The sequence below is a fragment of the Colossoma macropomum genome, unplaced genomic scaffold, assembly GCF_904425465.1.
Source record: "Colossoma macropomum unplaced genomic scaffold, Colossoma_macropomum, whole genome shotgun sequence".
NCBI classification, from domain to species: Eukaryota; Metazoa; Chordata; class Actinopteri; order Characiformes; family Serrasalmidae; genus Colossoma; species Colossoma macropomum.
This window is the reverse complement of record NW_023494787.1, coordinates 7,431,086-7,453,688: the sequence shown is the minus strand read 5'-3', so window position 1 is coordinate 7,453,688 and position 22,603 is coordinate 7,431,086. Positions and strand designations below refer to the sequence as shown.

Below are 22,603 nucleotides of genomic sequence, written 5' to 3'. Positions count from 1 at the left end.
AGACAGATAAAGTGAAGAAGAAGCATTCAAGATTCTACAGATGCAGTAGATAGAAATACAAACGTGTGTAAGTTTTAGCCCTTTATGGGGTCTGAATGTCCTCAGGATGGTGAAAACATGACCACTTTGTCGTTATGGGGACGTTTGGCTCTCACACAGTCTGGCACAGAGAAGACCTGAACTCATTAACCGAAGAAGCTGATTGTCCATCTGTCAGTCAGACTGACCCTCAGTTCAAATTAGAGTTAAACAGGGTTACTGAGAAGCAGAGTGAGTGTGCTATATATATACATATCCAATTCCAATAAAGTTGGGATGCTGTGTAAAATGTAAATACATGTAAATAAAAACAGAATGCAATGATTTGCAAATCTCATAGACCCGTATTTTATTCACAGTAGAACATGGAACACATGTCAGATGTTGAAAGTGAGACATTTTACCATTTCATGAAAAAATATTAACTCAGAATTTGATGGCAGCAACGCATCTCAAAAAAGTTGGGACAGGGGCAACAAAAGGCTGGAGAAGTAAGTGGTGCTAATAAAAAACAGCTGGAGAAGCAATTTGGAACTAACTCACATTACTGGGTATAAAAGAGCATTTTAGAGAGGCAGAGTCTCTCAGAAGCAAAGATGGACAGAGGTTCACCAATCTGAGAAAAACTGTGTCTAAAAAACAAAAAACAAACAAAAAAAACTGTGAAACAATTTCAGAAAAATGTTCCTGAACGTAAAATTGTGAAGGCTTTAGGTATCCCACCATCTACAGTACATAATATCATCAAAAGATTCAGAGAATCTGGAGAAATCCCTGTACACAAGGGACAAGGCCGACAGTCAGTATTGGATGCTCATGATCTTCGGGCCCTCAGGCAGCACTGCTTTGAAAACAGGCATGATTCTGTACTGGAAATCACTACATGGCTCAGGAACACTTCCAGAAACCATTGTCTGTGAACACAGTTTGCCGTGTGATCCACAAATGCAAGTTAAAGCTGTATCATGCAAAGAAGAAGCCATATGTCAACATGATCCAGAAACGCTGCCGTCTTCTCTGGGCCAAAGCTCATTTAAAATGGACTAAGGCAAAATGGAAAACTGTTCTGTGGTCAGATGAATCAAAATTTGACATTCTTTTTAGAAACCACGGACGCCGTGTCCTGCAGACTCAAGAGGAGAGGGACCATCCAGCTTGTGTACAGTGCACAGTTGAAAAGCTTGCATCTCTGATGGTCTGGGGTTGCATTAGTGTCTATGGCAGCTTACCCATCTGGAATGGCTCTATCAATGCTGAACAGTATATAAAGGTTTTCGAACAACATATGCTGCCATCCAGACAGCGTCTCTTTCAGGGAAGGCCTTGCATATTTCAGCTATTACATGAAATGGTTATGAATACACTGCCTGATGTCTGAGTCATTGTTTCATGATGGTTTTGAGAAGACTTTGGCTTAAAATAGGAAATGTATCATTTCAGATTTATCACTTTATTACCATCATCAACATTCCATATAAAACTTTCAAAAGACACATGTAGGTTGACTGGTGGTTTTGAATAGTAAATAAAATGGCTATATTTGTGTTGTAGACATGGTGACCCCTGGTTCCTATCACATCTGAGTCTCTACAATCAACCATTTCAAACCAAACCACTCTGAATGACTCTGTTTACATCTCAACCACTGAATTATGCAGGAATTATTGGCAAATGTTGAATTCCCCTTTAAGTGGTTTTCCGAGACTTTTGTTCTTCTGCTTAAGCTGTTTTCTTTTCTGCAGTGCTTATCTTATCAAAGTTGCAGTAGTTTTAATTGAGTATTAGTTTCCTCACACTTTTGACAGGTATTGCTCATCAGCTCTTGTGTTAATGGGCACTAAATACTGATACTGAACAGGCTGTCCTTGTTACTCTCATGTGGCATTTTAAAATCTGACTTGCTAATTACCCCTAACACTGAGAGGAGACCTGTCAGCACTGTGTACAGAGCTCTGCAGCCTCAGGCTGCTCCAAATGTTCCGGCGGTTCAGTGGTGTGTGGGTCGTAACTGAGCTGCCTGTGTTTTTTCTACTGATTAACCCACTTACTGAAGCTTCCTGTGTCCACTGCCTGTCACAACTTTGGGAAAAGTGTTACTACATTGGGAATAAAGCCAAAGTCCACTCGTTTTATCTCCTTGTTGTGATGTCAGCTGTCATCAGCACTCAAACCTTTCAGCTGCTTTCAATATGTGCTTTTAACAATAGTTTGGAAACCAGTCAATTCATTATTTAAAACCTGCTCTTTATACCAAGGAAGACACTTTGATGAACATGAAGCTGAGTGTTTATGATAAATAGAGCTGCTTTCATATAATAATAATAATAATAACAATAATAATAATAATATTTATTTATGTAGCACTTTTCATGCTGGTGGCAACTCAAAGTGCTTTACAAACAGGTGATAAAACATAGTTATACAAGAAATCATTAGTATTTATTTAGAATCAGAAGAAAATGAAAAAGATCCAATTAGAAGATAAACACCACGAGACGTAGAGTTTTAATGAAATGCTAAGTTAAAGAGATAAGTTTTTAGATGCTTCTTAAAAGTGAGCTCTGAGCTTGACTGTCTAATAAAAGGTGGAATTGAGTTCCCCAGTTTAGAAGCAGAATAACTGAAAGAGTCTCTCCATGTTTTCTGTATTTTACAGAGGGTATCTGTAGAAGGTCAGTATCTACAGATCTAAGATTACATGCTGGAACATAAACACACAGACACTCTGTGATGTAAGCGGTGCTTTAAGGTCATTTAGAGCTTTAAAAACTAGTAGCAGAACTTTAAAATCTATCCTGAGCGATTCAGGCAGCCAGTGTAGCTCTTTTAAAACAGGAGTGATCTGATCTGTCTGTTTTGTTTTTGTTAGGATGCTGATGTGTTTTGTATGAGTTGTAAGGGATGTATTGTTTTCTAAGGAAGTCCAGTAAGAAGATCATTGCAGTGATCAACTCTTCTTGTAACAAATGCATAAACAAGTTTCTCTGCATCGCTCTGAGATAGAAAAGGCCTTTAGTGATATTTCTCAGATGATAAAAAGCTACTTTAGTGACTGTGTTTACATGCAGATAAAACAGAGCTCAGATTCTAGGATCACACCCAGGTTTCCTACTTCAGGTTTGGTAGATGAAGCTGAGTTTCTCATAAATCATTTTTCTCTGAGTTTCTTTACCAACAATCAATATTTCAGTTTTTTCATGATTTAATTGTAGAAAATTTTATGACATCCACTGAGAAATATCTGACACACAGCAGGTTAGTCTGTCTACAGAGTCTTGATCATCAGAAGGAATGGAAATGTATCACTGGGTGTCGTCAGCATAGCTATGAAAATTTATACTATGCTTTCTAATGACATCACCTAGAGGTAGCATGTACAAAGAGAAAAGCAAAGGCCCTAAAACTGAACCTTGAGGGACTCCACAAGAAATGGCAAATCTTTCTGATGAATGATTTCCAAGTGAAACCATGAACTGCCTATTACTTGTGGTCAACAGTATCAAAAGCTGCACTAAGATCTAATAAAACCAAAATAGAAGGATATTTATGATAAACTAAAGCAACAGTGAAAACATTACTGACAAGAAAAAAGTGACGCCAATAGTTTCAGTTTTGCTTGTTGTATTGGCCAATTTTGAATGTATTGTTTTTGTGATGTCACAACATATGTCCACCCATTCAGCCCACAGCAGTTTAGCCCCGCCCACTCACACTGATGTTATAAGGAGTGTTTCAGCCTGGACTGCTTGTTCAATTTACATATTGTTGCTACCTGAGCAAAACCTTTTATCTCCAAAAAAACATTACAGGAAAAGGTAAAACTTTCTTATTTTAATGGTCCCATAAAAAGGTTCTTCAAAAAAATGGTGCTTCAAGTGTTCTTTAGTAAAGTAAAAGGTTCTATAGAGAACCATGAACACTCAAAAAAAATTTAAAGGGTTCTTTGCATCATGAAAGTGTTCTTCATATTGACACAGAATATGCTGTAGATGGTTTCATATAGAACCTTTTTGAAAAGGGTTCTATATAGCACCCCAAAGGGTTTCTTCTATTGTTACAAGCTTGACAGAACCCTTTTCAGTGCTACATAGAACGCTTTTCAGAAAGTTTCTATATAGAACATCTACAACATATTCTGTAGAACCCTTTCATGATGCAAAGAACCCTTTAATCATGCAATGTTTTTTTTTGAGTGTTCATGGTTCCTTGTAGAACCTTTTCCTTTACCAAAGAACCCTTGAAGAACCATCTTTTTTAAGTGAGTACTGATTTGTTCACCAGTCTGGACACATTTAACATTTCTTCATTTTTAATTACAGATTAGTGTCCAACACTCTTAAAAAAGATGGTTCTTCAAGGGTTCTTTGGTGAATATATGGTTCTATATAGAACCATGAACACTCAAAGAACCTTTTGTATGGTGAAATGGTTCTTCTGATTGTATGTGATTATATATATATCATCAAAAAGGGTTCTGCTATTGTTGTGAAGTCAAGCTTGTAACAATAGAAGAACCCTTTTTGGTACTGTATAGAACCACAACACATTCTCCATCAATTTGAAGAACCATTTCACCATGCAAAGAACCATTTAAGCATGCAAGTGTTCTTTGAGTGTTCATAGTTCTATATAGAAACATGTCTTTACTAAAGAACCTTTGAAGAACCATCCTTTTTAAGAGTGCTAACTGTTGTGAAGCTGAATCCAACAGCGCTGGAAGCCACGCCCCTTCTGCGTGACCCTGAAAAGATGCCACACCCCGGCACGGTCAAAGGCCACGCCCCCAGAGGTTCCCTGAAAAGAGACCACGCCCCTTCTAGTGACTCTGGTGCCGAGGCCCCGTTCTTAAGTAATGACTCTGACGTTGAAGTCCCGCCCCTTTCTGCGTGACACTTATATCGAAGCCCCGCCTCCTCTGCATGACTCCGCGCGCTCCCAGAAGCAGCGCTTCAGTTCTACAAAAGTCGTGCTGTTGAGAGTCTCGCGCTGTAGGAAGAGAGTAGAGAGAGGCGCGCGGAGCGGTTTGACACAGCTGGACGGAGCACACGTGCTATGCCGAGCGCGCTGTTTTAGGGGTCTTCAGTGCCATGGGGGGCAGTCTGGGGTGCCACCGCTCCATCCCGCGCGACCCCAGCGAGCTGGGGCGCAAACTGAGCGCCGCGTGCAACTTCAGCGATGTTCTAGTGAAACAGCAGCTGCAACAACAACAACAACAACAAGATAAACAACAACAACAACAGCAGCAGCACCAGCATCAGTGTTTGGACATCAACTCGTGCACCGAGGAGGAGCTCATGACCCTGCCCGGAGTGACGCGGGCTCTCGCGCGCAACATCGTGCAGCACCGCGCGCGCATCGGCGGCTTCAGGAGGGTGGAGGACCTGGCGCTCGTGAGCGGGGTAGGGGCGGCTAGGCTGCAGCTCGTGAAGCCGGAGATCTGCGTGAGCAGCAAGGCAGGAGGTGGAAGAGGAGGATCTCCGCCTTCATCTTCATCCTCCTCCTCCTCGCTGTCCTCCAGCGCGCCGGGCAACGGAGTCAGTGCTGAGTTCAGCTCCACCACCGACCACAACACCCACAGCCAGCCGCACAGCAGCAGCAGAGCCAGCCCCACCGACAGCCTGCCTCCCGGGGGGCCGGAACAGATGGCGTCATCGCGTCCCGATGGGGTGCAGGCTCAGGAGCGCGCGCGCCACGGGAAGCCCCTGATGCGCGTGGCCACGTGGGACCTGCAGCGCTGCTCCAGCGACAAGGCCAACAACCCCGGGGTCAGGGAGGTGGTGTGCATGACCCTGCTGGAGAACGGGTGAGTGTTCTTTTTTGAGTTTTTGTTTCAGTCAGTCAGTCAATCAATCAATCAATCAGTCTTTGTTTACACTCAGAGTACATAGAGGGTCACCCTCTTTTGCTGTGTGGCTGAGCGCTAGAACAGAGAACCAGGACTGAAAAGAGTAATAAACATTGAGATAAAAAGGTAAAACATAGGAACATGTGGAACTCTTTGGTTCTATATAGAACCATGAACACTCAAAGAATTGTATGTGGTTCTATATAGCATCAAAAAGGGTTCTGCTATTGTTGTGAAGTCAAGCTTGTCACAATAAAAGAACCCTTTTTGGTACTGTATAGAACCATATACAGCACATTCTCCATCAATCTGAAGAACTATTTCACCATGCAAAGAACCTTTTAAGCATGCATAGGGTTCTCTGAGTGTTCATAGTTCTATATAGAATCAATGTCTTTACTAAAGAACCCTTGAAGAACCGTCTTTTTTAAGAGTGCTAACTGCTGTGAAGCTGAACAGGGCAGTAGATTAGAATAATGTTATTGATTCCGAATTGTTGAATAACTAATAAATGAGAATAACTTCAATAACTTTGGTCAGTTCCTCAGCACTGACCACAGCACTGACACGGAGCACAAGCTGAGTCTGAAGAAAAGACTGAAAAGAGTAATAAACATTGAGATATAAAGGTAAAACATAGGAACATATTTTGTTTGTTTGCTTGTTTGTTTGTTTGTTTTTGCCTGCTAGGTTCCAAACAAAAGCCACACTCTTCAAAGGTTCTTTAGTAAAGTTAATGGTTCTATAAAGAACCATAAACACTCAAAAAACCCTTTGCATGATTAAAATGTTCTTCGCATCATGAAAGAATTCTCCAGAATGTGCTGTAGACGGTGCTATCTAGAACCTTTTTGAAAGGGTTCTATATAGCATCCAAAAGCGTCCTTCTGTTGTTACGATGTCAAGCGTGTAACAGTAGAAGAACCCTTTTGGCACATTCTCCGTCACTGAAGAACCATGGCACCATGCAAAGAACCCTTTAATCAAGCAAGGGGATTCTTTATGTGTTCATGGTTCTTTATAGAACCATTTCTTTACTAAAGGGTGTAGAAACCTGCTCCCCATTGCTCATTTGTCCACTTTCTGTTAAGCATTTCATAGTAAACAACATCTTGCGTCACAGTGAAACGTTTTCTCATCCCAGCTGCATCTGATTGTTAGTCTTGTTCCTCCTTGACCCTCATGTTGTTGCAAATGGCCGCATGCATCGTGCAGCATGCAAACTCTATCCAGAAATACAACTCATTACTAGTTTTCTTCATCTTCAGCATGCACGTTACTATAAATGACATCATGGCTTAAAACAAGCAAGTGAATGCGATGAATTTATGGGTGGATGACCACTCAAAAGATTGTGCAGTCGGTTTTTTCCCTTTATAAAATAATAGTGAATCACTCTAATCAATCCGAGCAGGACGTGCAGGACAGAGTGAAGTACAAGCAGAAACAAATCTGCTCCAAAATGCATCTGATTGGTACTTTCTTCATTCCTGATAAGCAGGTTGTTGCACGCACAGCAAAAAAGTCCCATATCAGCTCCCAAATAAGCCTGATTGCTAGTCGTCTATATCTTGACGTGCACGTTGTTGTAAATAATGATATGCATACACAAAAAAAACGTTCCAGGCTGCTAGTTTTACTCTTTCCTGACATGCATGCTTTGAAAAAATAAGGAAAAATCCACACCCCAAGACACATGCTTGCTATTTTTCACTACTTTCTTCATTCTAAACATTCACACACCATTTAAAGTCTTGTTACTGTGCTGGTTGGTTGGATCAGGTGTGTTAGAGCAGGGGAAATGTACAGGACAGGGGCTCTACTGTTGTGAACAGCCACATGCAGCACATTGTCAGCAACACTGAGCCGACCGATCGGTGATATTTGCACTGCTGAGCTGAACAGAAAGGTGAGATGGAGCACGTTTAAAAGACCCACTTCTGCTTTTTACCTGATTTAATCCAGACATTCAGAGCGAGTGACATAATGTTATGGGCAGGTTGTAGGTAAGCAGATGACCACTCAAAGGTTTGTCCAGATTTTTGTTTAAATCCTTTAAGAAGTAATTGTAAAAGTATTTAATCATGAGTTGTTCAAATATTCAGTTGTTTATTTAGCATAAAACTGCAAGTGTAATCTCAGCAGGATAAAGGAAAAAAGGTGAACAACACAAAACTGGCAGTTATTAATTGGCAGCAGTCTGTTTATGATGATTATGGTGAGGTTAGAGCAGAAATACTAAAAGGGCCATATTAAAAAATCTCAGCAAATCTGTCGTCCAGCTGTGCTTTTATTTCATTTTTACTCATTTCGCCTTGACCCGAATGAGCCATTGTTTATTAAAAATATGCCAAAACCGCAACAGCAAAATATGCACTAAGTACTTATTCAAAAATAATAATTTACTGTAATAAAATAAATAATTCTAAATAAAAAAATTACATTTAATTAATTTTTTTTTTAAACTGCCTATTGGCTTGAACTGGACACCAGGCATCTTTTCTTTTTGTGTAACTGCTGGCCCATAGATTGTTGTTGTGGGTCAAAACGCACACTATGTTGCAGTGCATGCTGGGGACCGTAGTGCATCTCGGGGTGAAACAGGCTAATAAGAATCGAAAATAAAATTAATTTGGCCCAATAGGACTGTGTCATGCGCCTGACTTGGCCTGCGGGCCTTGTGTTTGACACATGGGGGTTAGAGTGTAGCTGCTCCTGGTTGTTAGTCTATCGTTTTCTGACATCTTGCATCACAAGAAAAGTGACAAATAGGTAAAGAGACACAGTCATATGTAAAGTTTGTGCACTCTTGGTCAAATGACACATGTTGTTGATTTTCTTAGTGTAAATAAGTGAACACGTCCTCCACAGAGACACACTTCTGCACATTTTAATGCACAATTACCGTTTATTTTCTTTAACATATTTGGAAAAAACTAAATATAAAATGTGCTCTGTGCAAAAGTTATGAGTTTTTTTCAATATATTAAAATAAATAATTAGAAATTGTGCACTAAACTTTGCAGAAGGATGTGCAAGAGAGAGCACGAGAGAGAGATGTTGTTATAAATGATGGCACACAAATTCTGCTAAAAAGTGTTCAAAAAAGCCAATGTGTGAGATTGTGTTATGACCACATTAGGGATGGGCAATATGACGATATTGTATGGTTATTGTGATAAATGTTGTTACTGTGATAGACAGTGTGCTTTTGTGAGTATATCATAGTATTGTCTGTATTTAAAGAACACTGAACAACTTTGATGTTGGATCGAAAAGAGACCATAATTAGTCCTGTTTAATTGGCTTTAGTGCCGTACAGAAAGTTAAATGTTGAATAAAATGATGTGATATTTTTGCCCCCAGGTCTGATTCTGATTTATTTTCAGCTGTCATTATTATGTGATTAGTTGTCAGTTTGCATGATGACGGTGCATATTTTAAACTCTCCTACTGATCTCTCTTACAGTCAGAAACAGCCTAAAGGACACACATTTGTATGCATTTTTACCCATATATAATGTTGTATGCATATATATGATGTAGTCTTTTTAACCCTTGTGTGGTGTTGATGTGTTTGTTACTCAGTGGTCTGCTGGACCCACCACATCATTGTTTTTTAAATCAATACAGCCATAACAGTTTATGTAAAAATACCAGATGTTTAAAATATCACAAGTGGCCAGCGTAGGGTTCTCCTTTAGCAGCTGTAGCCAGTCAGCAGCCTGTCCAAACACATACACACACAGACACACACAGACACACACACACTAACAGCAGGCCATGTAGAAGGAGAACAGAGTGAAGGACACAGCACCTCCACACTTTTACTCCCCGCAGGTTCACCCAACACCACATGTGTAATATAAATGTGTGGGGGTGAACAGAGTGAAGACACTGAAAATGGGTTATTTTATATGCTTTTCACAGAAAATGAGCAAAGGCTAAGAATCTGAGGTTGAAATAATAATAAATCACATCATTTTTTCTTTTGGTAAACATTGAAAATGGGACCCACAGACCTGAACACCACACAAGGGTTAATGGCTTCATAGTTTAGCTTTATCCAGTTATGTATTTTGGAGTCTCTGCGTGGTTTATCATTCACTCACGTCCATTTTTATTATTCATTCTTTTGTTCAACCTCTGCAGACTCGATTAATCATCAACATAATCAGTAGATTACTTGATTACTCATGTAATCGATACTGACATAAAGCTGTACAGTGGACAGAGTGCCAGATCAGTCTCAGACTAGGCTGAGCCATCAGCGTCCTGTAATGTAGCAATAGCGCCGGCTGTAATGCGTGTTTGCTCTGTGCTGTAAGCAGATGTGTGAGTGCAGTGACGGCTCCAGTCGGACCTGCTTGTGTTTAAGTTAGAGTTCAAAACATTGACTCAAGCAAATAAGTGTTTGGTGTGCTGGTCGTGTTTTTCTCAGGCTTTTAAACGCATGACGAAAGTCACACAAGGTGCCAGGAATTTATGGATGACACAAGCAGATAAATGGGCTGGAGGTTTATTTCAGTATGTTCATGGTGAATCAGCAGTCATTAGTTATCGCTTTGCACGGAGATGTAAACACATCTTTTAATCTGAAGAACATGGGACACACTAGACGTAAAAATCAGAAGCATAAAGACCTTCGGGTTAAAACTGTCAGTTACATTTTTAATTCAGCAGTGATCAGTTGACACTGTGTCCTCGGGGCTAAAGACCACTCAGCTTGTTATCAGTGCACAGTTCAAAAGCCAGTATTCATGATGGTGTAGGGGTGCATTAGTGCACATGGCATGGGTGACTGGCACATCTGTGAAGGTACCATGAATGCTGAACGATATATACATGTTTTGGCAACATATGCTGCCATCCAGACGACGTCTTTTTCAGAGAAGGCCTTGATTATTTCAGCAAGACAATGATAAACCACATTCCGAATGTATTACATGAACTCTGAACTGTTGAGCAGCTGAAATCCTGTATCCAACAAGAATGGGAAAATATTTCACTTTCAAAACTACAGCAGTGTCTCCTCAGTTCCCAAACGCTTACAGAGTGTTGTTAAAAGAAGAGGTGATGAAACACAGTGGTAAACAGGCCCCCATCCCAACTTTTTTGGAACATGTTGTTGGCATCAAATTCAAAATTGGCATATATTTAAAAAATAAATAAATCAAATTTCCCAATTTCAACATTTGATATGTTGTTTTTGTAGTATTTTCCTTTAAAAATATGGTTTACATGATTTGCACATCATTGCATTTTATTTTTATTTACGTTCTGCACAGTGTCCCAATTTTTTTGGAAATGGGGTTGTAAAAAAGACACAGGACATATAAAAATCAATCAGGTGCATAAAAATAAAAAACTCATTTGGTTAAAAAAATCATCGATTTAAAATTTGAATTCAACAATGTGTATCTTGATAATGCATAATTTACACTTTAAACTGCTTTCTCTTACAGTAAGAGGATGCATCCTGATGGACACACCCCTTTATATACTGTTATATCATACTTTATATATTATATATATGTTTATTTATTTTAAAATTCTTTTTAAAGTCTTCCTTATTTATCCTTTTCTAGTAAAATGTGTAGAAATCTCTCGGCATGGTTTGTTATTGTTCAAATACATACATTTTTATTGTTTTTATCCTCTTACAAAACTCTGATTACTTGATTAATCATCATAACAATCAGAAGATTACTCAATTAGTCATGTACTCAATACTGTCAGTCCTAATTGCATGACATAGGTTGAGGGCCTGTATTCAGAGACTCAGTTTAGGCTTAAGGGGGGATTTCTGCCTAATTAAATGATTAAGATGTGAACAGAGTCATTCAGAGTGGTTTGGTGTGAAATGCTCTGTTCAGGAGAGTCAGAATTGTTCACAGTGGTGGTGATAGGAACCAGACGTCCACCTCTAAAAGCTCCCTCACAGAAAGTTATTACATTAAATGGTTATGAATTCACTGCCTGATGCCTGAGACACTGTTTACCATAGTTTTAAGGATGTTTTGGCCTAAATTTTATAGATTTTTTAATCCATTCATGGTGGAGGGATACATGCAGGGTGTTGTGAGGCAAAACAGACCCCAAAGGAAATGTATTTTGTCAGATTTTCCACTGTTTTACCATCATCAAGATTCCATGTAAAGCTGTTGTAGTCATGGTGACCCCTGGTTCCTATCTTCACCACTGTAAAGACATCTTGAGTCTCAAAAATACACCATTTCACACCAAACCACTCTGAATGATAGAATTATGTAGACCTTTTGTTGTTTTTCACTGATGGTCTTCATTGAGCACTGACTGGGCTCAGCAGTCTCCTGCTTTTCATGACGGATTTATTATGCACTGGTATGTGTGTGAGGGGTGTCTTTAGATAGGAACGCTGGCTGGTTGGTATTAGTTACAGAGTGTTCCCTGTGTTATTGCTGTAAAGCACGTAACTGTCATAACAGCACTCCATTCCACAGCACTGTCACAGTCTCAGGCTGTGTTGGAAATAGCCCACTACATACTACTCACATACTGACTCTGCCCAAAAGTAGTAAGTAGTGTACAGTATGTGAACAACATGAATCTCTGCAATACGCCAAAGATACCCGGGTGACGTACTGCTCTGACAAATTTTTCCAGTACGCTGCCAGAACTATCTCCATGAGATACTGCATCCCAAAATGCATTGCAGGCACTCCAGGAGGACATTCAGCATTTCTTCTATACATTAAAAACGGCAAAATGAAAGAAATTTGACAAAATGCTGCTGCACTCAGTGTCACACTGGAGCCGCACCAGCTTTCTCTGCTGGTCTTGAGTTGGGCTTGCTTTGTCTATTTGTCTAGACAAGTGGATAGATGGATGATGGATAGATAGATGGATTCTAATATTTTATACTAACACTGTTTGCTATCCGATGTTGACCAGAGGAGGATGGGTTCCCCTTTTGAGTTTTGGTTCCTCTCAAGGTTTCTTCCTCTTGCTCTTAGGGATTTTTCCCTGCCACTGTTTGGTGACGCTCATGGGGGCTCGGACCCGGATTTGTCTATAAAGCTGCTTTGTGACAACACCTGTTGTAAAAAGCGCTACATAAATAAACTGACTTGACTTGACTATTTAAAGGTTAACTTTCTGCATAATGTGGGTAAAACAGTAACTGATTGATCTGCTCAGCATCGGCTTTTCAGGCTCCTGTGTGGAGTCACACTGCTATTATACAGTCAGACTAGCTTATATTACCAAGTATGTATCCAATGTAATGAAAATGAAACGACTCTCTAACAGTGAAAAACTGGTTTCCCACACAGACCAATCCACAGCATTTTTTAGGTTTATTTGTAGCTTTGAAAATGGATAGAAAACAACATCTGCACTCTATCATGGTATAAGGGGGAGTATTTTAAAAGGCACACAGGCCCATCTCTCGACCAGAACATAAATGCTGAAAGCAACGCTTGCTCAGCAGTGATTGGAGGGGTAAGGAAAGTGAGGCTGATCTTGAGCTGGTCTGATTGGCTCAGTGCCTGAGGTTGGCAGGCTAGTCCCACCCCTTTCCTGTAATACAGCACACGGTTTGTGTCGCATACTGGATACTGTACTCTATACTACTGTTTGAGCACGCAGTGTTTAGTATATACTGATGCAGTACACAGTACACAGTGTGCTAGTTCGAACACAGCCTCAGCATTAACCCACAGCTGAGGTCATCTTTATCGGTCAGCTCCATCTACACCTGCAGAACAGCCTGTAGGACTGTCACAGTGTCTTGATTAAGCTCTGTTTAAAAAGGTCATTACGTCTCAGTGAATTAGCAGTGATTAGTTGTAATAATAAACAGTGGCGTGTCCAGGATTTTACATGAGTAGCACAAGGAGGGCTAGAGTGCACTAAAGGGTGGCACAGCCAAATTATTTATTGGAATATTTGGATTAGTAGAATATCTGATCTGTACTTTGATAGAAAATGACTGCCTTCAAAACGATATTACTGTGTTACTGTTTCATATTAACTCTAATGTCTAATACTGCAACTAAATACATTACAGTGCACTGACTGTATCAACACCACAATGCGTCTTCAAACCATTATTTGCAGAACAATAGATAGATAGACAGATGGATAGATAAAAGTATAGATAGACAGATCAATGCATGGATGGATGGATGGTGGATGAATAGACAAGTGGATGAATGGATAAATGGATGATGGATTGATGGATAGATGGATGATGGATAGATAGATAGATGATGGATGAATATAGAAGTGGATGTATGGATGATATATGGATAGACAGACAGATAGATTGCCAGGTCAGTGCATGGATGGATGATAGATGAATAGACAAATGAATGGATGGATGAATAGATAAGTGGATAGATGGATGATAGATGAATACGCAAGTGAATGGATGATAGATAGATGGATGGATAGATGGATAGATAGACGAATAGACAAGTGGATGATGGATGGATGGGTGCTGGTTGGAGGATAGATCGATCGGTGATGGATGAATGGTTGAATGGATTGATTGATAATTAGATTGATAGGTTACTGCTCTGCCTTGGACATCATCACTCTGTCACTGGACAGATCAGTGCAGCACATGAGGAACTGGTCAAAAGGTCAGCTGTTCTATCTTTTCTCTAAATAAAGTGGCCTGTCACTGTGTCATGTGGTTTGTCCTGTTCAGCGGTCAGTTTTACCTCTTTTAACCTCTTAGCTCGGCTGCACTGACGGCCGTCATGTGAGTAAATCTGCTTATCAGCATTTCTGCTTCTTCCTCTTTGACCTCGCTCTGTTCTCCTCTGCTCAGACTGGATGAACAGAGATCTGAGATGTGACTGACCTGCAGTTCCTTTAACTCCAATATGAATAATGACACTTCTTTATCGCTGAAAAGACCAAAACAGCGTCTCTCACAGCAAAGATGCTGACGAAGAGAGCGACTCCACACTCGTCCACAGCCAGCTGAACACCATCAGCATTCAGCACAGCAACGCTGAGAGGGAGAGAGAAGGAGAAAGAAGGAAAGAGTGAGAGGAAAAAGCAAAAAGAGGGGGCAGGGGTGAGGGAAAATGAGTGGAGGAAGAGAGACGGGGAAAGAAAAAAGAAAGGGTGAGAGAAAGAGCGAAGGAAAAGATGAAGAAGAAAGAAGGAAAGAGTGAGAGAGAAAGAAAGACAAAAAGAGCGGTAGAGATGAAAGACAGAGTGGAGGGAGAGAGAGAGAAAGAGAAAGACAAAAAGGGGTAGAGATGAATGAGAGAGTGGAGAGAGGGGGAGAGAGAGAGAAAGTAGGAAAGAGTGAGAAGAAAAGTCGAGAGGTGAGAGAAAATGAGAAGGGGAAAGAAAAAACATAGGGTGAGAGAAAGAGAAGGAAAAGGTGAAGGAGAGAGAAGGAGAAAGAAGGAAAGAGTAAGAGAGAAAAAGACAAAAAGGGGTAGAGATGAAAGAGAGAGTGAAGGGAGATAGTAGGAGAAAGAAAGGAAGTGTTAGAGAAAGAAAAGGAAAGAGAGAGGGAGAGAGAGGAGAGAAAGAAAGGAGTCAGGAAAAAAAAGGTTTAGAGAGAGAAAGAAAACGAGAGAGGATGAAGAAGGAAAGAGTGGTCAGCATCGCTGTTATCTGTCTGCTTTGCTCTCAGTTTTATAGCTTTTTCCGTTCAGACTGTGTTCTTTGCGAGGGCTGGGGTCACGTCAGGTCACCAGACTGCTCCCGTTGGAGAACCAGCAGCTGATCAAACGTCTGCAGTTTCACTCTTTGGAGCTGTGAGGCTAACGTGGCTAACAGGGAATGGAAGCTTACAGCCCACCAATTAGCATCAAACTACGCCTCTAAATCATCACACGTTCACCTCAAACCGTGACATCTTACTGTGGGATACTGTATAGATGACAGTGTGTCACACGGTGTCAGAGACCACACGAACACCTCCACACGGTCTGAGGCGAACATGTGGTGATGTAGACATGCACTTAGAGCAGTGCTAATTGGGGGGCTACAAGCTCTCATTGCTACCATGATTAGACTCTTAATTGGGAAGCTGATCTCTGCTGGGATCGCTCTGACCCGGAGTAACCAGCAATCAGGAGGACTTACTTAATGGCAGAAGTGAAGGCGGCACACCCTGAACTGCCGTAAGCATGCAGGCCAAAGGGAAGCAGCGGCTCTGAGGTTACTGCAGTTCAGCAGCACCAGCTCACTCTCGAACGCCCTGCAGTAACCCCGCGCACACGCTCCCTAACACAAACAGTCTGACTCACTTCCAGAGCAGCCGAGGCTCTGACTCTGTTCAGCTCTGTTTACTCACAGGAGTCCTGCATCCGCTCACGCTGCAGGGAGGGATGTTAGGACAGTAACGCTGACCGAAGACTGAAACTCCTTTACCTGCTGCGTTTCTGATAGGGATAGGAAGGATGGATGATATGGGTGGGTGGATGGATGGATTAACGCCTGTGTATCTATCTATCCATCCACTTTATCCATCTATATGTCTATCTATCTATCTATCTGTCTATCCACTTGTCTATCTATCTGTCTATCTATCTATCCACTTGTCTATTCATCTGTCATCCATGCATCTATCTGTCTGTCTGTCTATCTATCTACCTATCTATCTATCTATCTATCTATCTATCTATCTATCTATCCACTTGTCTATCATCCATCCATCCATCTATCTATCTATCCACTTGTCTATTTATCTTAGAAAACATAGAAATGCAGCAGCCACACAGAGTTTTACTGTTTCGCCGACTGCAGCATTTAGAGAAAGTTAAAAGAGCCTGTCTGATTGTTCAGCCAGTGAGTGTTCAGATGACGCGCACGCACGCACACACACACACACACACACACACACACACACACTCTCTCTCTCTCTCTCTATTTCATCACCATCACAGTATTATTCCTCATTTTATTCTGCTCTGCTACTTCAGCTGAAATATAGACAGACTGTTACATTACTCTCCAAAAAACAAGCTGTAAAATAACTCCAATTTGAATGTGTGTGTATGTGTGTGTGTGTGTGTGTGTGTGTGTGTGTGTGTGTGTGTGTGTGTGTGTGTGTGTGTGTGTTTTTGTGTGTGTGTGTGTCTCTCCTGTCCAGGTGAGTAAAGGCTGTGTGTGATAATACGCACCAACTGCTTCTAGTAAAGAAAACAAAAACAGGACACACAGCGTCTGTTCTTATAAACTGTCTTAAACTACACATATCCAGTAGAATGTCTTAAAAAGAGAGTATTTATAAATGATATCTGGGCAAGTGAAAGCATCTTGTATTTCCTATCTAGTTTAAAAAATGCTTTAAAAAAATGTATCTGTCAATGGAATAAGACAATTTTAAGTAAAAAAAAATTTAAAGTATCACAAATTGACTACGTAAAATTACTCAGAACAAAAAAAGTAAAATGTATAGAAATAGAAAATACTCTTATAACAGTCTCATAATGAGAAATATAGATGTATTGACTAAACTTAAGATTCTTTCATTTGCCAATATATTGTTTTAATTTTGTTTTTTCTTGTTTTTTGCAGTGTAAGCGCTCAGTGATGAGTGAGTGTTTACAGAAGGAATTCAGTCTTTATTTATTTAGTACTTTTAGCTGTTTTTTTTTTTTTTAAGTATCACTATTTTAGCCCCAAAAGAGAAGAATAGGGTCATAGAAACTTCAGTTCCTGCACTGACAGACGCTGAATGGACCAAGAAGTTCTATAAATTACTCAGCACTCAGGCAGTTTGTTGCACTTCTACTCAAGCTGAAATGTACTTTTATCTTTACATCTTTACATGATATAAAAAAATGATTAAATAATATAAAATCAAAGAAATAAAGAATCTGAGTGCAATAAAAGGAAATAAATAGAATACAGTCGCTGTCAGGTCTGCATCAGCAGCTTTCAGGCAAAATTTAATATACTGGGATTTTATATCAATTTTGGAGCATTTCTGTCTATTTTTCATCAAATGTTCACACAATGTTTACAAATGCAGTACAAATTGACAACTGAGGTATATCAGTCAGTAAAGCACTGTTTAACTACAGCAGTTTGAGAGTAATTTTTCTCTTTTTTTTCTTTCAATTTATCTTTTTTCTTTATAAAATTACCAGTTGTATTGGTTATCAGATTTTTTAGCTCCTTAAAATGTGTATTGGTAACACTTTTCATATCAGTTGGGCCCTACTTGACATTTAAACGTGTATTATAATAGTTGGTAAGCAAGTTTACTTAATTTTTAACCAACTAATATTTTATTTAAACAATTTAAATTTCAAGAAAAGAAACTAAATAGCAAATATTAGCACATTTCTAGCAAATATTACTCTATATTCTAGCAAATATTACTCTATATTACATATTACTTAATATTACTGTTAATAATATTAGAATAAATTACCTTTTGAGCCTGTTCATGCGAATTTATGTACTACCTATGCACTTTAGAATTATGCAAATTAGGCTTTAAGTTGAAAAAATTAAATTTTAGACCTGAATTAAAATTAATTTGTTAAAAGAACAATTTTTTAGAAAATTATAAGAAAAAATAAGGCAATTTCCCAACATTTACTGTTTACAGTGCAGGACGCTGTATACACCTCATCTTCTGTGGTCAGCTGTTGTGATGTAAGTCTCTTTTTCTTTTTCTTTCTTGTTAAACTCTACAAATCTGTGAGTAATATTACAGGCATGTTCTGTACATAAATGATATCAGTCTGATTTTAGTCTGAATCCTCTGTTCTGCCCCGAGATAAGTTAGATTGGAGAACAGTGGCCTTTGCTGCTGTTGTAAAGCTTTGAGAGACGCAGTGATGAGCGGCTGGGCTGAAATGCTAGATTAGCGCTGTAACTGAATCAGTCTTATCTGCCCACATCAGTAATCCACGACAGATTACAGTGAAATGATGAAACAGTGTTGCTGTTAGCCGGTGGCGGGGTGGGGGGTGCAGTCAGATGAAGGAGAGAGTGTAAAGGTTAATGAATGTTATTAGTGTGTCTGTGCGTATGTGTGGTCAGGTTGATGGTGTGCAGGCCTCAGTGCGGCTCTAATGGGTGTGATGTGTGTGTCTACATCCCAGCTTCACTCCTCAGTAATAATGCAGAGTGCTGGGTCTGGATTATGGAGCAGCTGGAGAAAATACAGCTTACACTGTTTTCTCCAAATGTACACACTTAAAAATGGTGGTTTTTCAAGGGTTCTTTAGTGGAGAAATCGGTTCTATATAGAGTCATGAACACGCAAAGAACCCTTTGCATGATTAAATGGTTCTTTGCATTGTGAAATGCTTCTTCAGATTGATGAAGAATGTGCTATAGATGGTTCTATATAGAACATTTTTGAAAATGGGTCGTATACAACACCGAAAAGGGTTTTTCTACTGGTACAAGCTTGACCTTGTAACCATAGAAGAATGGTCCTTGCTGGTTTTCCTGACAGGGTAGTTAATTGCCCATGTTTATTGAATCTGTTGACTAAGTTCATCACACAGCTAATAACTGTAGCAGTACTTGCTGGCTACATTAGCCTTATAGCGCCAGTGCTTAAACTAAAGAAGCAAATTTCAGACACCAAGAAAATCTTGACAAAATTTGGGGAAAAAGAGGAAATACATATAAATTCTCCCCTAACTATTGCTTATAAAAGAACCCTTTTCGGTGCATTAAAGAACTGTTATCAAAAAGGTTCTATAAACAGGGAGATTCACTCAAAAGAGGCCCCGAATATTCTCTCACTAGGACGAAGCAATCTGAACGAAACAACATGCAATGTCCTCCTCAGTATACAGAGCTTCGAACAAGCCGGGATGTTCCTGCGTCGGAGCGATGAGGTAGGCGCTGGACAGCCGTCGCGACGTTTAACCTCATCTACAGCACGTTCTTCATCAATCTGAAGAATCTGTTCACGATGCAAAGAACCCTTTAATCATGCAAATGGTAATTTGCATGTTCATGATTCTGTATAGAACCATTTTCTTTACTAAAGAACCACTGAAAGATTGTAGGCTTAATTTTTTAGGTGATACTGCTGTTAGAAGGATAAAAAGCAAAAGCAAACGTTTAGCAGCACACAGAGAAATACGTTTTGTAGGTTTTTATGTGGGCTGAGTAACAAAGGCCTCTTCTGCCTCTTCAGATGAGCTAATGAGCTAACAGAGCTAACACTACAGGTAACTGGTACCGCACAGGTTGCTGGCTCCAGCACCCCACCGCGACCCAGAAGGATAAGCGGTTTAGATGATGGATGGATGGATGTTTTCGGACCTAGCTAACATCAGTAAGTGTGGCTAGCCTAGCAAGCAGAAAAAAACTGCTATCTCTGCCTTCTCAGTCACATCATTGGCTGAAAATTCTCACCAGGCAGAGTGTAATTTTTATACATACTCACAAATGTGGGCAAAACTGTCACATTTTACAGTCCTGTTAAAATGTAAAATCAAAGATTCACTGACCTGTTAGCCTGTCGTATTGTAAATTTAGTAGGTCTATGTTTTCTCTATCAATAGCTGTGTTCCATAGCCTAGGCTGCAGCCGAGGTAGGCCTTGCCTAGAAGGCCAAAGGCGAAGAATAAAATAAAACAGCACGTCGGAGCAGAGCTCGTTTTAAAATGGAAGTTGTATAAGTCCTTAAATTCGTCTTTGCTGCCTTATAAAGTGTAAAATGATTGATTAATTAAATCATTCGTCCATACATCATACTTTATTTTGTTTCATTTGTGCGACCAATTAGGCTACTAAGGAGGAGTCTTCATAGGACAGTCCTACCGAGGACCCGCCCTACCTCGGCTGCTGCCTCTGCTTTGGAGTGCAGCTAATGAATTTCCCACATAGTGACTTTGGTCTTTTAATACAGGCCTGTTGAACGGGTAACCAAGTCGAGTACCTGAGTGTTTCCCACACAACCAGTGCCCCCCGCATGCCGTGTCATAGGTTTAGGATCAGCCTATCTGTGTGAGTTTGTGAGATCTGATCAGCTTTAATAAGCATCATGTTGATGCTTGTTGATCACTTTTTGTCATGATGGGTTATGGCAGCTGCCACCCTCTGCTATGCATAAACACCTCCCCTTGCCTGTGGGCATTATTGTGAGACTTTTCCTGTTTTTTGCCCTGGTTTGTGGCCCTGTTAGATGCCCTGGTTTGTGGCCAGAGATACAGGTTTCCAAACATTCACTCACTCACCACCACGGTCAGCCCACATTCTGCTGCAGCAGGAGATTTTTCGCACAGCACCGAGAGGTGTGATGTCCAAACACTCCCGCACAAACAGACATTCTGGGCTTCAGTCCTGAATATCAAATATACAGAGTCAGCTGTGTCCTACAAAACAGGACGCAACCTCACGACCCTCACGCACGGACACAACCCTCAAACACAACAGAGTCCTATCAAGCATCTCCTCCACTGATATACAAAACAACCGAAACGACCGGTTCTTTTTATTTAAAGCCGTCATACAGACAGCTAGTCTCGCGGAGCCAAACGTGACCTGACTAAAACATCTGGGGGCAACTGTGAGAAATTCTGGGCTAAATGTGGGCGAGACTTATTAAGGTAATCACCCATATTTATTTTATTTATTGACTAAGAACACTGCATAGCTAAAAAGTAGTAGCAGTACTTGCTAGCTACATTAGCTTTGGAGTGCCAGTGCTAAACTAAAGAACACCATAGGTACACTTCAGACACCACACATGCCTAAGCTGATTGACAACTTTGGGGAAAGGGTGGAAATTTTCACCTATCGCTTCTAGAACGTAACGGAATGAGACTATGTAGTATATTTTTTCCTCTGTCTCTTAGAAGCGTGTTGAATATGTTGTGAATCCTGCCGAAAAAACAGACCAGCATGAACTCTGTGCTGGTCTGGTGCTGGTTTAGCTAGTCACCCAGCATGATCATGCTGGTTGACCAGCATACCAGCATCCAAAACACAACATACGCTGGTCTGTTCTAGTTCTAGTAGTTTCTAACAGGGTAGTTAATTGCCCATGTTTATTGTATCTGTTGACTAAGTACATCGCATAGCTAAAAACTGTAGCAGTACTTGCTAGCTACATTAGCCTTGTAGCTCCAGTGCTAAAACTAAAGAAGCAAACTTCAGACACAACATATCTTGACAATATTTGGGGAAAAGGAGGAAATAAATATACGTTCTCAACTAACTATTGCTAAGAATAGACTTTAAGATACTATTACTGGTCTATAAGTCACTCAGTGGTGCAGGACCAGCATATTTATTTCATATCTTGCAGCGATGTGAGCCGAGCAGAACTCTCAGATCATTAGGAACTGGTCAGTTAAAGACTAAACATGGAGAAGTAGCTTTTAGCCACTACGCTGCTCTTAAATGAAACCAGGTGACGGAGAGCATTAGAAGAGCCCCAACACTGGACACTTCAAATCCAGCCCCAAAAACGTTCCTGTTTGTGCAGCTTTCAGCTCAGTTTAAACACCGTTAGCGTTTTTAGCCCCTTTTTCCTCTGTAACAGCACTTTTTTTTATCCTAATCTAACTTTTAGTTTTTCATTTGATTATTTAACTATCCTAATTTAATTTCTTCATGTTTTGTTTTTAATGTTGTTTTTAGTTGTTTTTCTCTTTGCGTTTATTATTTTTTTAAACAACTCTGACTCTGAATTTTCTCATTTGTAAGGCACTTTGAATGACCGCAGTGTTTGAAAGGTGCTATATAAATAAACTTGCCTTGCCTATAGAGAGAAAC

The 22,603-nt window shown here is 40.1% G+C and overlaps 1 protein-coding gene across 2 annotated transcripts in view; it reads left to right on the top strand.

Annotated features, from left to right (window-relative positions):
- The first annotated feature begins 4,980 nt into the window (after nucleotides 1–4,980).
- Nucleotides 4,981–22,603, top strand: part of eepd1 (endonuclease/exonuclease/phosphatase family domain containing 1) — a 55,477-nt gene continuing 37,854 nt past the window's right edge. The window contains exon 1 of one of the 2 annotated variants that reach the window (XM_036566002.1): nucleotides 4,981–5,842. In XM_036566002.1, coding sequence (XP_036421895.1) covers nucleotides 5,127–5,842 — 716 coding nt within the window. In that variant the 5' untranslated portion in view covers nucleotides 4,981–5,126. The remainder of the gene's footprint in view (nucleotides 5,843–22,603) is intronic. The other variant, XM_036566003.1, reaches the window with a different exon arrangement.